Source organism: Doryrhamphus excisus, linkage group LG13 (assembly GCF_037039965.1).
Source record: "Doryrhamphus excisus strain RoL-2023G ecotype Guam linkage group LG13, RoL_Dexc_Guam_v1.1, whole genome shotgun sequence".
In the NCBI taxonomy this organism is placed as follows: Eukaryota; Metazoa; Chordata; class Actinopteri; order Syngnathiformes; family Syngnathidae; genus Doryrhamphus; species Doryrhamphus excisus.
Window position 1 is genome coordinate 7,028,907 of NC_136369.1, and position 19,324 is coordinate 7,048,230.

The following is a 19,324-nucleotide window of genomic DNA, read 5'->3' on the forward strand; positions in this document are numbered from 1 at the left end:
AGAGATATATAGTCATTCATTCATTTTCTACCGCTTATCCTCACGAGGATCGCCGGGGTGCTGGAGCCTATCCCAGCTGTCTTCGGGCGAGAGGCGCGGTACACCCTGGACTGGTTGCCAGCCAATCACAGAGCACATATAGACAAACAACCATTCACACTCACATTCATACCTATGGACAATTTGGAGTGTTTTTGGAATGTGGGAGGAAACCGGAGTACCCGGAGAAAAACCGCACATGCACGGGGAGAACATGCAAAACTCCACACAGAGATGGTCAAGGGTGGAATTGAGCCCTGGTCTCCTAGCTGTGAAGTCTGTGCGCTAACCACTCGAGCCCCAGATATATATATATTTTTAAATATAGGATAGTATATAATATAGCTAAAGAGATAAAAATTGCATTCAGAAATATATGATTTTCACTATTGTGACATTCAAACAAATGTATTTTTAGTTTGAAGAAAACTCCTCATTAAATTGAGATGTGAAAGGGTGTTAAAGTAATTAAGAGACTTCTAATGGCAATACAACAAAGCTTCTACAGCATATAAGAGCTACATCATTTCGTCATTCATCACTGATGGCCAATAAGGGCCTCATAATAGATACGTATATTAACTCTGCTGCCGAATGGCCCGCTATTCCTTTGGCCATAAACTTAATAAGCAGAAGCTCTCAGACAGGAGTTTGTCTCTCTTAGACAAATCCATTCATCCATGAAATGTATATGTAAGATTAAACAATGTGCTGCAGCACATTATCTGACATTTTTGCTTTTACCGTTCGGTTTGGTCTGATTCACAATCAAATGTCCCTTTCATGGTTATTTTATTGTGAGTTTGTTGAGGTTCCTGTATACGTCCTCTCATATAAAGAGGAAGTTATTGTAAGCAATTATTGTTGCCATCAGTATATTTGTCCAAACACATAAACAGTGACTTTAGTTGTACCAGGCATTAAAATGAGCAAGAAACTGAAGAAACAAGTGTAGTAATTTAATATTTTTTTTCATGTCTTTATGGATGAGGCCCAATTGAAATGCATTGCTTTGTCTGCTTCCATTCTGCTTTAACTATTCCTTTTCAACAATCCAACTTTTCTTCCCCCAAAATAATCAGAAGCACTCAAATAGGTGATTTGGTTACATTACATTCAGAGAGACACTAAAAATATCTTGCCATAACTAACGTAATGTACTTCCCCTATACTTATTTCATCTTTTTTTTATGCACTGCAAGCAAAGCTGTGAGTTACTGTGAGAGACAACCTCTAATAGGTTCCATATCTGAGATCAAGACGATTATTTTTAAAATGTTTTCATAATTGAGTGCTGCAGAACAGCAGTAGGTGTCAAAACTGTCGAGAATCTTAATCAAAGGTGTAAAAAAACTGAAGCATCTGCAACAGCCATCAAAATAGTAAGGATTAAATAACAATACACAACACAACAAACACAACAAACAGTGTGCAATAAATGCTTGTACAATACAAACCAAGTGAAACATCCATATGATTCTTTCCCGTTGATAATACATTACCGAAATGTAACTCATTAAACATACAGTTACATACAGTATATATCGATCCAGCTTTTTAAAGTCAACAACAGAAACCTGGCTCTTTGAAGTGAATTAGACGGCTTTTTTTCTCATTGGTTTTTCCCATGAAGTGTTTTGACCACAAAATGTGCAGTGCAAATATGCGTCGATACTGTGCACGCATAAGCCACACCAAATTGTAAAGGCACATTGTGTTTTTTTCAGAAAATTAAAGGCACCTTACTGAGCGGAAAATACGGTAAGTAAAATAAATCCCTATCAGTTGTAACTGAGTAGAGCAAATGAAAAGAAAGCGCCACTTGAGTCTCACTTCTGATATTGATGTTCTTCTATTGGATATACATAATACTGTTTGACAAAGGAAATCCTTTCGCAAACACTCAGTTTGGATTTGCTTGTGTGTACACGTCAATATGCCAATGGGGGCCTCTTCTATCAAATGGGGTCCTCTTAACACAAAATTGAAAATGTGGGATTGAAAGGTCATTGGCTGTCCATTAATGTTGTATGCAGATGGTATCGTTGCTATCTTCCAACAAGCACTATCATTGAGTCATTATTGCATTTTGTTTTCCTTTCAAGTAATGTGCACACCGCTTGCAGTGGCATGCAAGTGTTGCAGATTAATCTGATAATCCAATCAGAATACAATCTGTGAAGATGTATCCGTTTTGACTGCTCAAGGTTACAACTGCCATTGTGACACAGTCTTAGGGTTGCACGATAAGAATTGCATTTTAAGAATTTCTCCCCTGAGCGGCAACCAAATATGCTCAGAGAGACAATGACAGAGATAGAAATAGCAATATTTAGTATGTATTTGAAAAAGCTGTTGATTACTTGCCTAAATCAAAACTATACATAACCATCCAGAAACCTCATTGTCAGAGGAATTGAAAGAAAAAAAAAAGATACTGCATGATGCTACCAACAAAGCAATTAATAATGGCAGTTTAAAACAACAATTTTGCACTGCAGCTTTGAATTATTTTAGCATACTCCATGCAGCAGAGTGGCTTAGAAGACTGCTTCAAAACAAATGTGTTTTGTTTTTCCTTGAAATAGGTCAATGATGATTCAAGGGTTCTTCATGTTCAAGGATTAGCATGTAAGGGATATTCACAAAATGTCATAACTAAAGTAGGCCATGACAACATATACTCGGATTAGGAAAATCCATATGAAATACAAATCATTGTCTCTGCAGATTTCCATCTGTAGTATAATAATAACCATTTTTATTGAAAAGTATTTAGGAATTCAATTTTGGGAGTAATTCCAGAATAGGGAAAAGACAATTGGTGTGATTGTAAGCATTCTTAATCATAAAAAAAAAAACACCCCATGTCTTCAGGCACCATGCTGTCATATGAAATATTGCTACTGTTTTTCTACAAGGTTGCCAATGTTATGAGTTGCATGGGTTCTACATGTTAACATTCCATACTAACTACTGTATGTGACAGCAGCTAAGCAAGCATCAAACTGGGCCCAATGGGAGTCCAACAATCACAAACGGTAATTATTTATTTATTAAGTATTCATAATTTTTTTTTTCCTACCGTGTTTTTGCTAGTGTATTAGTGCTCTATGATGTGCAGTCCAAAAGGGAAAAAATTGTCACAGGTGAAAAAACAAATTCCACGACAAATGCATTTTTTTTCCAATACTTTTTGAAAATGATAACTCACAGACACAACTGTATAGCCTCAAAGACAAAAAAAAAGTGGGCATGAATCAAAATCCCTGAAGTATCCTTCAAATAGATATTCCACTTCAAAGTCTTATTTCATCCAACCAAGACTCATACGATTATGCCTGAATCACTATGGCAAGGCCCCTCAGGTACTAGTTTTAGGGTCAATGTGCTGATAAAACCAGTTAATGATGCCTTCAAAGACCTCTAGGTCTACAGAGGCTGACCACATGAGAATAAAGTTTTTAATTGTACATTTCTAAGAGTCAAATTTTTTTTATTATTAAATCCAATCCCCCACGCCTTATTTTTACCCTGTGTTCATTTTTGTGAAAGAACAGAAATTGTGAACTGAATTTGTTTGGACGCTCTCATGAGCCTTTGATCGGCTAATGAGGGTTATTCAGCTGTGTGAGTCTGCAAAGATATACTATATTTACTCATATTTATATGTGGATTACAGGACGAAAGAAGCAGCAGGGTTGTCCCTTGCAAGATCACAGTTCGGATATTGTGCATATCACCCTATCAAGGTTTTTCAAACACACTGTTAATAAATCATACAGTTCCCTGGTTGAGTGTGGTCTATTATTGAAAACACATATGCATCTGTTCAGAAAATGATATGAGTTGTTTTCCTAAAGTAAGCATTTTTTAAAGCATAGTAATTGCAAATGAACTCATATATCGCAGTAATCCCTCATGTATCACAGTTAATCGGTTCCAAATTCGACCATGATAACAAAATTTCCACCAAGAAACCTTCTCAGTCAGCTTTTCCAAAAAGGTTTTCAGTAGATGGAAGCATGACGTACAGGAACATCTCCTGGTGGACAGCTGCATTGACTCTGCACTTTATAAGTAGAGTGGACCAACACCAGCAGATGACATGATCATCATCACAGACTGAGAAAACTTCATACTGGACTTTAGGCAGCTTTTGTCATGTGCCTATCATGTTTTCTTCCAGACCCTAGGACCTTGATTTCCAAATGAGAGACACCATTTGCTGTTGTCAGAGAACAGGATTTTGTTCTTTTTTCTTTTTTTTTTAAATTTATTAGCAAACTGAGTACTTTGGGACTGAGTAACTGAGTACTGTCAGAATATTGTAATATTATAACACATGGATTTTGGTGTTTTCATGAGCTGCATGCCACAACAATTTAGACCATAAAGGATTTTGAATAGTTCACTCCATTCACAATGAATCTAGAATATATAAAGGTTTCAAAATATCAATTATATTATGAAAGAAATTTAACTTTTACACAATATTCTGATGTTTTGCCATGGCTCTATATATACTGCAATTACAGTATACGGTCATGTGTAAGACTAAAAGAAGCTGGCCATAATTTATGGATAATTTTTCAACTTAACTTGGATTTATGTCAAAATAAGCTTATAATATCTAACAAGTATCCAATTTTAGCATTTCAAGTCTACCAACAGTCTGGGGGGTCTCATGTGGGCTTGTCGTGCATGTCAAGAATTTTTGTTAGTATCCAGATTTCAGCTACACGGGTTTTCAGTGCTGGGCAGCACATCAAAAGCTGCCTTAACATCTGTTGCCTGGGCAGACAGATTTTTCCACTGGAAAGTGTTTAATGATGGTCATATATTTGGTAACCATATTCCCATGGTTCACAGCAAGAGGCAAGAAGGTAGTGTCTCTTTACAGACCTGACAGTAACAAACAAAAAATCTGTGAAAATAAGAGATGGCTCTTGCGTACATTTTGGAGAGGTAATAGCGTTGGCAACAGAATAGACTTTGGGGAGTGTCTGTTAGAACAACCTGCAATTTAATGTCAATTAGTATCACAGTCAATTGCTAAAGATTAGTTGAACTGATTAAATATTATTTCTTTTACTGTTATATACACACTTATGACATATTTGTAAATGTAACAAGTCATTTAACAACCATTTGAAAACAGCACAATTACTTGAATCTCCAAACTTCCTTAACAATTAACAACACATCACCAAATATATATTCTGCGTGCATCCTTATTTTACATAAACACATTTAGATTCCAAATGGCATTATGTGAATTGCTTTAAGCTAATATGTTTGTTTTCATAATGCATATCTCCATAGGGTATTTTGTTATGACAACAAAGTTATGTGTTCTCTGGCATTAATTTGACGAACAATGTGTAAAGGTAGAAAATGAGGTTGAACAAACATATTTCCCAAGTGAGTATCTTGGATTCTACATTTCTTTTTTTTTTTTTTTCCACAGTCCCAATTAACAGCTTTGGTAGCAATTAGCCAAATCAAGCCTTCGTCAACAGGCAGCCCAGTGGGGTATATGTGTCAAGAACCAGTACTCGAGTTAAGGGAGAACAAGTCAGCAAAATCATCATGGGCTGTAGTCTGCATTGGCACAATGAGGTTAAATGAAGTTTTCTTTGTGTTCACTCTCCTGTCTGTCATTGCACATACATACACAGCATACACACTTATACAAACAGTGGGCAGTAAACTAGCTCTGTCACAATATATGTACTTGCACCCCTTCCTACATAGAAAAGGTTTCTATGGAACATGACCTTGTTGGTGCAAACCTCATATTGCTCAAATGTCAAATAATTATCAAATATTGATCAATATATATTTCTTTGTTTAATTGTTTGTTGCCCTTAAAGATATCATGCAAGTAAGACAAAAAAGTGTTTTCTGGGTGAGGAAAGCGACCATATGGTTATGCTGTCAAATGTGCAAATACAGATGATACCCCCTGATAAAAAAAAAAAACAGTGCCTGCATATTCATGTTGAGTGGCTAATGAGCAGGATGGTTAACACTACGGTTGAAAGATCATATTAAAGAGGGCATGCTTTCTACACAAGAAAAAATAACATTTAAAAAAAAATCAACAATTGCATTAATTGCCTTGTCTAAAGAAAAGACAACTAGTGGTGCTCATATTGGAACAAACACTTGGGGCTCGGAGGCAAAACCTTTATCATTCAAATTCTCATGCTAGCTATGACAAACTTACTCAACCCCAACATAGTTTTTTAAATATTTTTGGCAAATCAAAGCTTAATTGAAAGACACTGTAACGTCACTTGCCACGACAAGAGGCAGCCGTGTGCCACTGGTAGAGCATAAGCTCCCCCTAGCGGCCCAGCAGGAACATGACACTTTATATTTGTCATGTTTTGATTGCAACTTGTGATTGACTGTGATTGTCCAACTTTATTCTTTCCACAAAAGGTGATAGTGCTCACCAACTCAACAATGGCCATCCACCCTTGTCCTCTAGAACATGAAGAGAGGGTGGCTGAAGGAGAACACCCTGGAAACCAAGAAAAGCCAGGGTCTCCTTTATGTGTGTGGGAGACTCGGTTACGGAGATCACTTCTTCTTTCCGCTCCCTGGATTGGAAGTGTGGCCCTGAGCTGCCACTTCTCCACTTCTCACATGACCTCCAGTTTCCAGACTAAGGCTGCTGGTCTGTCCTCGTCGACCCACACTGTCTTGCCTCCTCCTTGCTAAACCAAGCATCTGTCCTTGAGGTAAGCGAGGGGCTGGTTTTCGTGGTAAGCGAAGGTCAAACGCCTCCACCTCCTGCTTCCTGTGGGTGCTGTCCTCCCTTATCATGACTACGGCGGGAACATATACACCCTGATAATGATCAAAGGTCCCATCCATGACCTCCATATTTAGTGAATCGCTCAGCCCCGAGAGGTTCAGCCAGAAGACCCTTTCACCTGAAGCCCCATGACACAGCACCCACTGATTTCATCCCATAATGTTGGGTTGGGAGATCGTGAGTCCAGTGGTTTTCCCATCTGCACCAAAATGTCCACCTGATGTGCCGACAATGACGTCAGCGCATTGAGAGCACACACTGACTGAGCTGTGTACTTGGATAACCTCTGGAAAATGGAGACCGTGAAGTGGTCCATTTTGCTTGACAAGGGAATATTGGGGGAGGCTGAGAGGGACCAGCGGTTAGGGTGAAGGTGATATGCCACTGAAAGTTCCAACCGAGGGGGTTCGGCCAGCCTGAACTCACCCATTTTGTAAATCTCCAACTTGGAGTAACCTTTTGGGGGAAGTTTGCTCTTATATGGGCTCGTCCAGTAACGGCAATGTGATCATCCATCAGGCAGCAGCTAAAGCCCCAGTCCCAACTCACTGTACTTGCGAGTGTGGGCAAAATTTGGAGCTGAGTTTTGCACAATGATATTCTATCTCTTCTGTGAGCACAGAAGACGTAGTCGGTTGCATCTGCACTTCAGAAGGCAGCGGATACCTGCTTTCCATTCAGGTTTTCAATTAATAATGTGAGAAGACTAAAATAAATGCATTGAGAAATGCACAACTCAACTTTTGTATTTCGGTGAGTTGTGGATACCAAAATTTTGTTAATGTTCTGGTAAAATAAACATACTGGCTTTGTTGAAATAAGATGAAAATATTTATGAAAATAAATGTGACCAAAATGAATAGCTCTTGGCTCTAATATAGCCAGTAGTACATTTAAACATTTACACTCCATGTATCTAATTGGGATTGGAATTGGTATCGGTATTGGTCAATTTCCATCATGGATTATCACGATCGGCAGCATAAAATCCAGATTGGAACATTCATTCATTCATTTATTTTCTGCTGCTTCACCTCACGAGGGTCGCGGGGGTTCTGGAGCCTATCCCAGCTGTCCTTGGGCGAGAGGCAGAGGTACACCCTGGACTGGTCACCAGCCAATCACAGGGCACATATAGACAAACAACCATTCACACTCACATTCATACCTATGGACAATTTGGAGTCACCAATTAACCTAGCATGTTAGCAGGAAACCGGACTACCCGGAGAAAATCCACGCATGCACGGGGAGAACATGCAAACTCCACACAGAGATGGCCGAGGGCGGAATTGAACCCTGGTCTCCTAGCTGTGAGGTCTGCGTGCTAACCGCTAGACAGCCGTGCCGCCCCGGATTGGAACATCCCTAGTAAATATAGTTCCAAACACTTATTAGAAAGATATAAATTCAAAGGAGAAAATATAGTCTTTTAAATACATTTAAGAGGAAAAAATATGTGGAACAAGAAGCATTTGAACAATTTGTACATGAAACCCAACATATGATGCTCAAAAGTGCAGTAAACCTCTGAGATATTAAATAATGAAGACAATTACTTTCACATGCCCAGAACTGGCTCATGGGAGTGTTAACATTCACTTTTGTATCTCTCAATCTCTGACTCAATCAACACATAGAGACCAATGAAAGGTTGTAAACCATAATATATTGGAATATGACCATAATAAAAACATGACTTCAACATTTTAATAAATACACACACACATATGAACAGTATAAAATATACTATAAAACATATATAAAATTAGTTAAATAGCACTGCGCCCATTCACCGTGACACTCGTCCTTGAACATCTTTTAATATCTGTTAATAATATCTGTTTCTTAGCTATCTCTTTTTAGCTGTTTTTGTATCTTTAGAATGAACACAAGAATACACAAGTCTCACATAAGGACTGTGGATGATGTGCAATTTTTTTTAAAAAGTGCAGTTTTTCTTTAACATAACTTATTCACACGGTATGTATTTATTCTCAAAATTTGATCAATTTTGAAGTAAAACACCATCCTCTGCATTTTGTTAAGCGTTTAACTGCTTTGCCCTGTTGTTTTCCTGTGTTGCTATTATCACCCACACCTGTTCCTAATTGATGTTGTGTCTATTTAGTTCAGGTGTGTGCTTCTCCCTTCTTGTGGGATCATTGTCATTTGTTTGGCTGCTCAGTTGATGGTTCCTGCCACTGCACAGCAAGATTATTAAAAGAATAAACTTTTTACCTGCACTTGGTTCTGCTCGCTACATCCTGAGGTTGCTCCGCAACAGTTAACATTGGCATCATTTGGACAACGTTTGGCCAATACCTATTATTTTCTAATAGTCGGCTGATTAATCAATAAGGCCCTAATTTTGATTAACACAATTATTTGTGAAAGGATCCACACCAATCCACACAATAACATCAGCGTGCTTCCAATGTGCATCGCTACCTCCAGACTTGTGTTCAACACTCTCCCACATTCATCTCTCTTCACCGTCCTATATGATAATGAGGTGTGCAGCGCTAGTTATGGCAGGCATATCAATCTGAACTGCAGACAACCTGTAGGCCTTGCCCAAAGCCAACATGTTTATTAGAATGCCAGGGATAACAAATGGCTTAACATGCTTCTCTATTTAATAACCTTGGAAACCTACACGGTAACAATAAACAACAGGCCGCACAAAGTGCTCTTTACTTCAATTAAAAAAATAAAGGATGACAAACATGGAGATTAATAAGAAATTCTTGACATGGCAATAAACTTCTAACCTGAACATTTTTAAGATAGAAGGCTCTTTTTGTGAGTATTTTTACGAAAGGGATGAAATTCTTGTTTTATCCAATGTGAAAATGCTTTTCTCACAAAGAAAAGAATGTTTGTGAAATGTGTCGTGTTATTAACTGTTGGATTTCACTCTTTGGTTTATATCATGTTTGCATGTCTTCCTCCAAACATAATTCGATACGCTGCTGATAAAATGTGTACTTGGAGATAGAAGCCATTATTCAAGTGATTTATTCAAATTGTTGACATCCTAAGCCTCCTGTCATGAGGAACTATTTAATACTAATGCTTATCCATGATCATTATTCCAGATGGATGGTTGGCGGTTAAACAGAAATGTCCCCAAATCATCGGAGAGTAACTGAGCCTTTCTTCTCTCCCTACCTTTCAATTTCTTCCATACTTCCGTGCCCATGATGACTTTTTATAATTAGCCTGCGACTTTGTTTGTTGCTAAGACTATTTGAAAAGTGTCAAGTGTCAACATAAAGAGTTTCATAATACTGCTTGTTTCAAGTCAATAAAACCATTTACCCGGGAAGATGGGTTTGTTATTGATGATAAACGGTGTTTGAAGAGCTATTTGTAAATTGCCCTTGACCTTCCAAGAACAACAGAAGTTTGGTGTCGGCTCGAGATCGATGCCATCATGATTTATGCCTCTTTCTGTTGGCTACAAAGTTAGGTCTGTGTTTGTGTCACTTTATGATCTTGTTTTATATTTAGATCCCAACTCTACCACAATTTCACTTCAGAAATGCTTTGGAAAATGTAGCTTGTGTTGACACCATGGCAGTCATTGATCACAAAAGGTACCAAAAAGCAAAAGTATTTGATTCAAAAGGGACAAGTTGAACAAATAAACAAGTTCAAATTGTGCACTACAACATAAAAAGTATGTATTTTTAGGTAGGCCAAGTACAGAGTACTTCCGGCATGGGCGCTCTCTAATTACTTTACAAAACTTTGAGACATCCATGCAACAGTACTGAACTGAATGGTGCTTGAACATGGCAAAGCAAATGAAGTGAAACTTGCTGTTTTACACACCACAAGTGGTGTGACTTACTATTTGCAGGAAAAAAAGCAGTTTTGATGTGTGAACAAACTTCAGTTAAAGTTGTGATATGTTTTAATTTCACCTTAAAGTAACAACATTGCATGGGCTCATCATTTGGAGACACATTTTTGGTGTGCTTCAATGGTAGATTTATTTAATTTTTGTGACATTTTACCAGCTGAAATGTAACAAAGAGCATATAAAGCAATAAAAACGTCAATAAGAATCTCGGAGATGTGCTACAAGGTGACAGCGTACAGTATCTGACAACTTCACTCAACATTAATGAACAACACAACCCCTTAGACAGGCATGTTTAACTCCAGTTTTAATGCTTCTGAGTTTACATTTAACTCATATTTGTTGATGATTTCCACTTGTTATGGTTGGGTGTTGCTGTGCATTGCCTGGTTATGGTAGTAGTTTAACATCATAACTCGTGCGTTGGTGTGATCGGAACTCATGATTGCCTCACTCAGGACCAAAGTAAGCTGGCAGGCACACTGACATCCATCTCTGAGGCGGTCCTGTACTGCATTCACATTCGCTAACTGTATTGCAAAAAAGGTCAGTAAGGATAATTCATAATGCCGCCTACAGAGAACATACTAACTCCTTATTTCTAAAATCACAAATACTTCAACTTGCTGATATAGTTAATTTCCAAACAGCTAAAATAATGCATAAGGCTAAAAATAACCAATTACTTAAAAATGTCATCCAATATTTCTCTACAAGAGAGGAGAAATATGATCTCAGGGAAGAACTCAATTTGAAACACTTATATGCTAGGACTACGTTAAAAAGCCATAGCATTTCAGTATGTGGAATCAAACTATGGAATGGATTGAGTAAGGACCTCAAACAATGCACAACGATGAGCCAATTCAAGAAACAATACAAACAGTTGATGTTTGCTAAATACACGGATGAAGAGTCTTGAACCAGTCATGATGTGCTATATATATCACTATATTGACACTTACTATGGTACCCATTATGTCATTGGATGGTCATATCACCTCGTACTTCGGTACGAGATGCATTATTAAAAAAAACCTTAAACTGTATTATGGAAAGCAGGAAGTGAACAAATGTAACAGTTACTGATTGTAAAAGTACCAGATGGAGGGGTAGGATTTAATAAGCTTTGCTTCTTCCTACTCCTTTTGGACATGTGGAACTGTGAACTGATTATGGGATGCATTCAATTGTCATCTGATGCATGTTCAAATTAAATAAAACCATTACCATTACATTTGACCAAACTAGCAGAGCAAATTGACCCTTGTCCGTTTTAAACAGACCTAAACTGACAAGTTTGAAAGTGCCCGCAAGTCTAGGATACATGTACATACCGCTTATGTTCATTTATTAATTCATTCATCCATCCATCTATTCATCCTATTCATCCATGAGCTGGAGCCTATCCCTGCTGACTTTGGGCAAGAGGCATGGTACACCTTGGATAGTCAGGGCACATAGAGACAAATAACCATTAGCAAAGACATTCACACCTATACACCATTCTCCACTTAGCATAATATGCTTTTGGGAAGAGGGTGCCAGATCATTTGCTGCTTTTTTTTGTAAGAAAGCCCAATGACCATGATGCAAAAGGGCAGAGTGAAAAAGCAAACCAAAACCAACACAAAGTCACCATCTTTTACAACTTATTTTAGGACGCATACTCCAGACACTTACCTTTGTGTTCTTTCCTTTTTTCATATGTGTAACACTTGGGAAGTGTGAGAAAGGGGAATTAGGGATTTAAACAGTAGGTATCAACAGCAACGCAGCAGTTTCCCATAAACGCCTTATTCAAACCAAACAATGTGTATTTTTTGGATTTCCTGACACACATTTTCCCCATCTTGTATTCAAAGAAGCATATCACTATCCAGAAACCTGGCACTGTCACTAATTTTTCTCCTTGTCAGAGACAAAGAGGTTTTGAGTCTGGAGAAGCTCCTGCAGCGAGCACTGCCACTTGCAGACAATATTTCACCCCATCCGTCTAGCAAGGATAATAGAGTGTCCTTGCCTTTCGCCTGGAGGAGTGACCAGTTATCACGAGCCACCAGTCCCGTTGTTAATAAAACAAGGGATGGGAGGATCTAGCTAAGGATAAAAAAGAAGAATGATGATGTAAGAGGGTAGAGGACAAATGGGTGCATGTTATTTTGATGGACATCTCAGACTAGTGAAGTTAAGATGATTAGTGATCACTTAGTTACCAAGTTGCCATCTTAGCTTTGAAGATAAATTTAGGCCCTGAGAGGCAAGAGAAGTTGGGGAGGTGAGAAGAATTATAGTGGAAAGGTGGGGTATGCAGTATTAGGCTGATTTAGCTAATTGCCAAAGTGACCTTAAGAGAAAGTCACACAGTAAGAAGAAGAGTAAATAGTGTGTCATACAAGTCCACTCTAGCTTAATCTAGGTCATGGCCATTGCTTTTGTATTTCAGATGGGTGCTTGAGTCGGTAGTGTGAACATTTCATTTTATATATGTTATAGAATAAACACTTAAAGGCCAATAGTTCAGACATTCATTGGTGTGTAGTATTTTCAGTAGTGTCTTCAAAGTGTTTGCAATGTACAGCAAACGACACACTCATTCATTCATTCATTCATTCATTTTCGACCGCTTTTTCCTCACGAGGGATTGAAATCGGTATCGGTATTTGCCAATTTCCATCATGGATTATCGCGATCGGCAGCATAAAATCCAGATTGGAACATTCATTCATTCATTTTCTGACGCTTTTCCTCACGAGAGTCGCGGGGGTGCTGGAGCCTATCCCAGCTGTCTTCGGGCGAGAGGCGGGGTACACCCTGGACTGGTGGCCAGCCAATCACAGGGCACATATAGACAAACAACCATGCACACTCACATTCATACCTATGGACAATTTGGAGTCACCAATTAACCTAGCATGTTTTTGGAATGTGGGAGGAAACCGGAGTACCCGGAGAAAACCCACGCATGCACGGGGAGAACATGCAAACTCCACACAGAGATGGCCGAGGGTGGAATTGAACCCTGGTCTCCTAGCTGTGAGGTCTGCACGCTAACCACATTCATACTTATTGGATTGGAGACAATAATGTACAGTATACTGAGAAGCAGAATCACTCACTCAATATAATTTAGTGATATGATTGCTGATGTTTTGATGCATTTTTGTGGCCTGAGTTCACACTTGCCTCACTCAGTACTATAGTCCGCTGCCAAGCAGACGAAGAAGCATCTCTCTGTTCCCCACTGTTTGCGTACTATCATGTGTAATTAGTTTGAGGATCATTGCTATACACATGTATGTATAAAAAATAGTTCTTTGCAATGTGAAACTGCAACATGCAATATCTGCACAAATGCTGTTCCATCAAAACAAAAATCTGTTACATGATTCATTGAAGGGAAATAACATTGTGAAGGGAGGGATATTGTTTTGCATAGTCAAATTTAGAGTTTGGCACAGGGAGATATTAAAGTTTTATTAAGAATCTACAGTACTAATAGCAGTGGCTGTATCTTTTTTTCCTAATGCACATATATTATTATTGTCTCCTAGTTGTGCTGTGAAATATCAACACTAGGATATTTTAAAGAACAACAAAAACATGATGCTGTTATTATATTTGTTTGCTCATCATTAGCAAACAAAACATCAATATGAAGTTAACAGAGGAGTGAACATTTGACTCGAATCAAGGACTCATGAGCATAATATTCATGTCAATCATGGTTGGTTTCTTCAGTGGGTGGGTGGCTTCAGTTCTTTATCATAGTTATCAGGCCTGTTGGAAATGCAATTTGTTGTAAATTATAACTAGATAACATGATACTAGCCATCCCTTTTAATGTTCATAAGATTATAGGCTTAATGAGCAAAGAGTTTCAAGGGAAATTGCTGAGAATAGCTCAACAGTTGGGCCCCAATGGTTTTCCAACCATTGAATGGATCTTTTCTGCCAGCTGTATCTTTTCACATTGGCTCTTGCCACTCTTTCGACCCCTCCGTCATACAACAACTCCCTAATGCATACCCAACGACAAAGGAAAAGGAACTCATCGAACACCGATACAATAAAACTGTCGGGTAACTTAATAGGGCAGCTGTGTAGGGGCACTGTGACCAACTTGCTTTGAGGCGATAATGAGAGTCATCATTCCCTCATGGGTAGAAAGAAAGGTGGTGAGACAGTATGTACTACGTGTGCGTACATACACACGAGTATGCTGTCTTTGAGGATCCTCATTCCAGTGAGGCCTAATAACCAAACAGCGCAGTGCTTTAACAGAGTCGAAGAGATCTCAGACTGGATACTCGGGTAAGGTGTCAGACAAGTATTGACTTTCCAAGCTTTGTGTAAAATATCTGTTATTATAGTATGTCCTTTAATTTATTAGAAAATGTCTTACTGCAGAGATCAAGGTAATAGTTGATTGTGTTAGTTTCATGGAAAGTGTCATTGCATTTATTTGTGTATCAATCCTAACATGCATGTTGCTGGAGCTTGGGAGGAAGCCAGAGTACCGGAGAAATTCCTTGCACATACTCAGAGATATTTAAAAAGCTGTAAATAGGTTTTCAGTGCTCTAACTATGAGAATATTTGTTTACAAAGAAGGAATTCTACTGCGGAAATGCGCTCATCATGGTTGGGTCTGGAGCCAATTAACCACAGTAAACAAGAGATTGCTGTATTGCACAAATGAAAACCACATATTACCACAGACATTTTGGGTTTTATTTCATCTACTGTGTAGAAATGTTTTATTTTATTTCCATTTTTTTCTGTGTGAGACTTATTTTAGGTCAGCATGCTAAATTGGGTAACATGTTTGCAACTTTGGAGACAATAAAGACAATCCTGGCAGACACTGTCTTGAGATATTCAGAGATGCTGTACCTGCTGTTGTTTAATAAGCATTTTTGATGTGTTTCACAAGACAAAAGAGCAGGAAAATGCACCGTGTAGCAAAAACAAAACAAGTTCAGTTCCTGCTTGAAATAATCGGGAAATTTGATCGGAAGAAGCATTTCAGGTCAGTCCTACATATGTTGCATTTGAGAAACATAAGCGCATATACAGCGTGCGTAGACAGCTGTTTTGATGAACAAAGCACTGACTGTTGCATCAATCAGATGTGCGTTTGACAGACAACTACAAAACTAGGCTGTCTCGACAATCTGTTAAAGCAGCAATTTCTCAATTTACCAGTGTGGATGAGGCCGCTAATGGAACATCACAGAAGAAGCTTGCTTTTGCTGTGTTCCCAGTATGCTGGAAGTTGCTTTTAATAATAAAGCATGGCCTCGGGAGTGTTTTGTTATTGTGTGGGCAGGGCCGGAAGGCTTAAATCAAAAAAGGCATCTTCTGCTCACAACCACAGAGGGATAAAATATCAGAGCAGACCGGGAATATTGTTGGCGAATTCTGCAGATGTGCAGTTGTTTGACCTCTTGTGCTCACTGGAGTCACTATGGTCTAATCAGTGCAGCACAAGGCTGTACCTGAGGGCTTGTATGCAGCCTATTGGGGGTTTGGAAAGGTGAGACTTCCATTCTCTCTGTTTACAGTATATGTGTACTGCTGTCTTGTGAGCAATCCCCACGTGTTGATAGTCAATCCGCAAAAGCACAGGTGATAAATATTTAATGTGTGTACAACTAATGAGAATATTACGGCAGCACGATAATGCTTTAAATAACAAATCAACACCTTTTGGTGTTTAGACAAGCACATTTAACCACAAAGTCTTCACACAATGTTACAATACATGCAGCAATTAATCTCATGCTTTATTATTGTTTTTAACCTGGCGTGTACAGCTGCTTTGGCAAGTAGTATTGATGGTCTAAATGCCCTTATGTGCTATAAAGTTTTTCCCGTGTTAGATACTGTTAGATACTTCTTATTGCATAATTTGTGTTTAACTTTAGCTGATGTTTTATTGTGCTTTGTGAAGGGTATAGATTGATTGATTATTATTATGGATTGGTATATTCATTATTGTTGCTAAAGGAAAACTGCAAACTGCAAACTGCACTTTTTTTTGGAAGTTTGTGCATCATTAACAATCGTTATATGAAACTTTCCCTTTTCTGTGCGTTCTACCGATAGAAAGTAAGTTAGCAGGAGCTAGCTAACATTATTGGAGGTACCTATTTTGACGCTAAAGACTCTCAAAAAAACTTAAAGCAAATGCCAACAGTGTTCCATTTACATAACTGACTTGTATATTAACCAAGCTACAGTTATTGTAGCAGCTAATGCGAAAAAATATATTTATCTGGCAACCTAACATGACGCATCGCTCGCCGCTCGTCCCATTATCATTCACAGATGGAACAGATGGATTGGATAGCCCACCTCTCAAGAAGACTCAACAAGATACTGGTTTGCTGTCAGCATTTTTTACCGAGGACTTGAGCACAAGTCTGGAAGACACAGCCATTCCACTGAAGGTGGATATCGTAAGTGTTGTAGCTGTTTCTATGCTGCTGTTGTTGGCGGAAGTGGCGTAAACTACTGGGCTAGTATGTGAAGTCAATGTGCAATAGGAAAGAAGTTTTAATGTTTTAAGTATTACATGTTATCATCAATGTACTTGTTAATGCATGATCACAGCATGTATAGTTTTTTTTAAATATGGTTTTGTAGTTGAAATACATAGGTAGGTCACAATGACGTACATTGTTAGCTAGCTCATGCTAACTTGGTTTCTTTCGTAAGAATGCACAGAAAAGCGAAATAAATACGTGTTCATGTTTCATAAAAGAATTGTGGATTAATGGGCAAAATGCAAAAAAAATTACAGTTTTCTTTATTCCTGTTGTTCACGGAAGTGCCGTAAGCTACTGGGCTAGTATATGAAGTCAATGCGCAATAGGAAAGAAGTTTAAATGTTTAAAGTCATCAAAGTACGGCAAGATACTGTAAGTATTACATGTTATCATCAATGTACTTGTTAATGCATGATCACAGCATGTATAGAGTTTTATTTTTGATGGTTTTGTAGTTGAAATAGGTAGGTCACAATGACGTGCATTGTTAGCTAGCTCATGCTAACTTGGTTTCTTTCGTAAGAATGCACAGAAAAGGGAAATAAATACAGCGAGTATGTATATATATATGTGTGTGTGTGTTTGTGTGTGTGTGTTCATGTTTCACAAAAGGATTGGTAGGTCACAATGATGTGCATTGTTAGCTAGCTCATGCTAACTTGGGTTCTTTCGTAAGAATGCACAGAAAAGGGAAATAAATACAGCGAGTATATATATATGTGTGTGTGTGTGTGTGTGTGTTCATGTTTCACTCAAGGATTGTGGATTAATGGGCAAAATGCAAAAAAAAAGTACAGTTTCCTTTATTCCTGTGCATTCATCCATCCTTGTTTTGGGTAATTCCAGCCTATCCCAGCTGACTTTGAAGACTCGCATGCTACACATTGCGTCACAAAGCTCATATAGACCGACAACCATAACTAAAAGTGAAACAGTCAACACGTTTTTCATTGAAGCAAGCTGAGCGAATGTGCTGTAATAGAAAAAAGTGATTGATCCCTATTGCAGAAGAAAAATGCTTGCAATAGGCTATTATAGCAGCAATTATTTTGCATGTCATACAGTAGTTTAACCATGGTGTGTATAGGATTAGTCAAAAGTGGAAAGAAACCTGGTTCATGTAGACTCCGCAGGCATTATTACGATGCAGCCTGTCTGTGCTTCTCTTTAATAGTTGTAGACCTTTTACTGTATATACAATATGTGTACATGTTATGTGTGGGTGTTTGTAGTGCAGTTGTGTCACAATTGGTCACTATTGCCCTGGTTGTGGGCAATCATCCTTGGCCAGGTGTGTATACAGTAGATTTGAATCAACAAAATAAAAACTCAGTTCTCAAAGAGGATCACACAGGCATCCAAGTAAATTACTTTCATGCTGCAGTTTATAATGGAAGGAGAATATGATAGGAGAATATGATACTGTAATAAGCCTTGCTCACAAGAAACCTTCCACTTGTTTATACGCTGTAGTTAATAATGGCGTGTAAGAGAAACTGACATCGTTAAGCATCACCAGTGTGTATGTGCAACAACAGAGCAATCTCCTCCAAAGCCCAAATGACTATCTGTGTTTGACTGTTTTTTCCATGCATGGAGGTAATGAGACAAATGCTTATTACTCAAGTAAAAATAGGATTATTTGCATCACACGAGGAAATTAACTTAATGAATTTGTAACTAAAATAAATCACAATTTCATGGAATGGGAAAGAAAGAAGAACATTTGTGACTCCCAAACTAGACTAAGCATGGTTGAATGGGGAAAACAAAGAAAAATTCTTTGAATTTTACAAAGTCGAAGCAAAATGACAATGCATGTGGGTTTACATAGTATATACAATTTAATGAGATGATGTGATTCATGATACATTAAATGGGACGATTTGTACTCACTAAGGGTGTGCAAGGGGTCCAGTATTCAGAGTTCAGCTCAGCTCGGGGACGAAGGTCCAGATATTCAGGGTTCAGTTCAGTTCGGGCACGAGTTAATGTTCCCTTTAAGGAAGATTAGGGGAAAAATTGTTAGCAA

At 38.3% G+C, this 19,324-nt stretch overlaps 1 protein-coding gene across 4 annotated transcripts in view; it reads right to left on the reverse strand.

Moving 5' to 3' along the window:
• Positions 1-19,324, reverse strand: part of pcdh9 (protocadherin 9) — a 213,441-nt gene that overhangs the window by 127,738 nt on the left and 66,379 nt on the right. For 2 of the 4 annotated variants that reach the window (XM_058089202.2, XM_058089200.2), the window contains exon 3: positions 19,189-19,290. The exons of the other annotated variants lie outside the window; for them this stretch is intronic. In XM_058089202.2, coding sequence (XP_057945185.2) covers positions 19,189-19,290 — 102 coding nt within the window. The remainder of the gene's footprint in view (positions 1-19,188; positions 19,291-19,324) is intronic. 4 annotated transcript variants of the gene reach the window in all.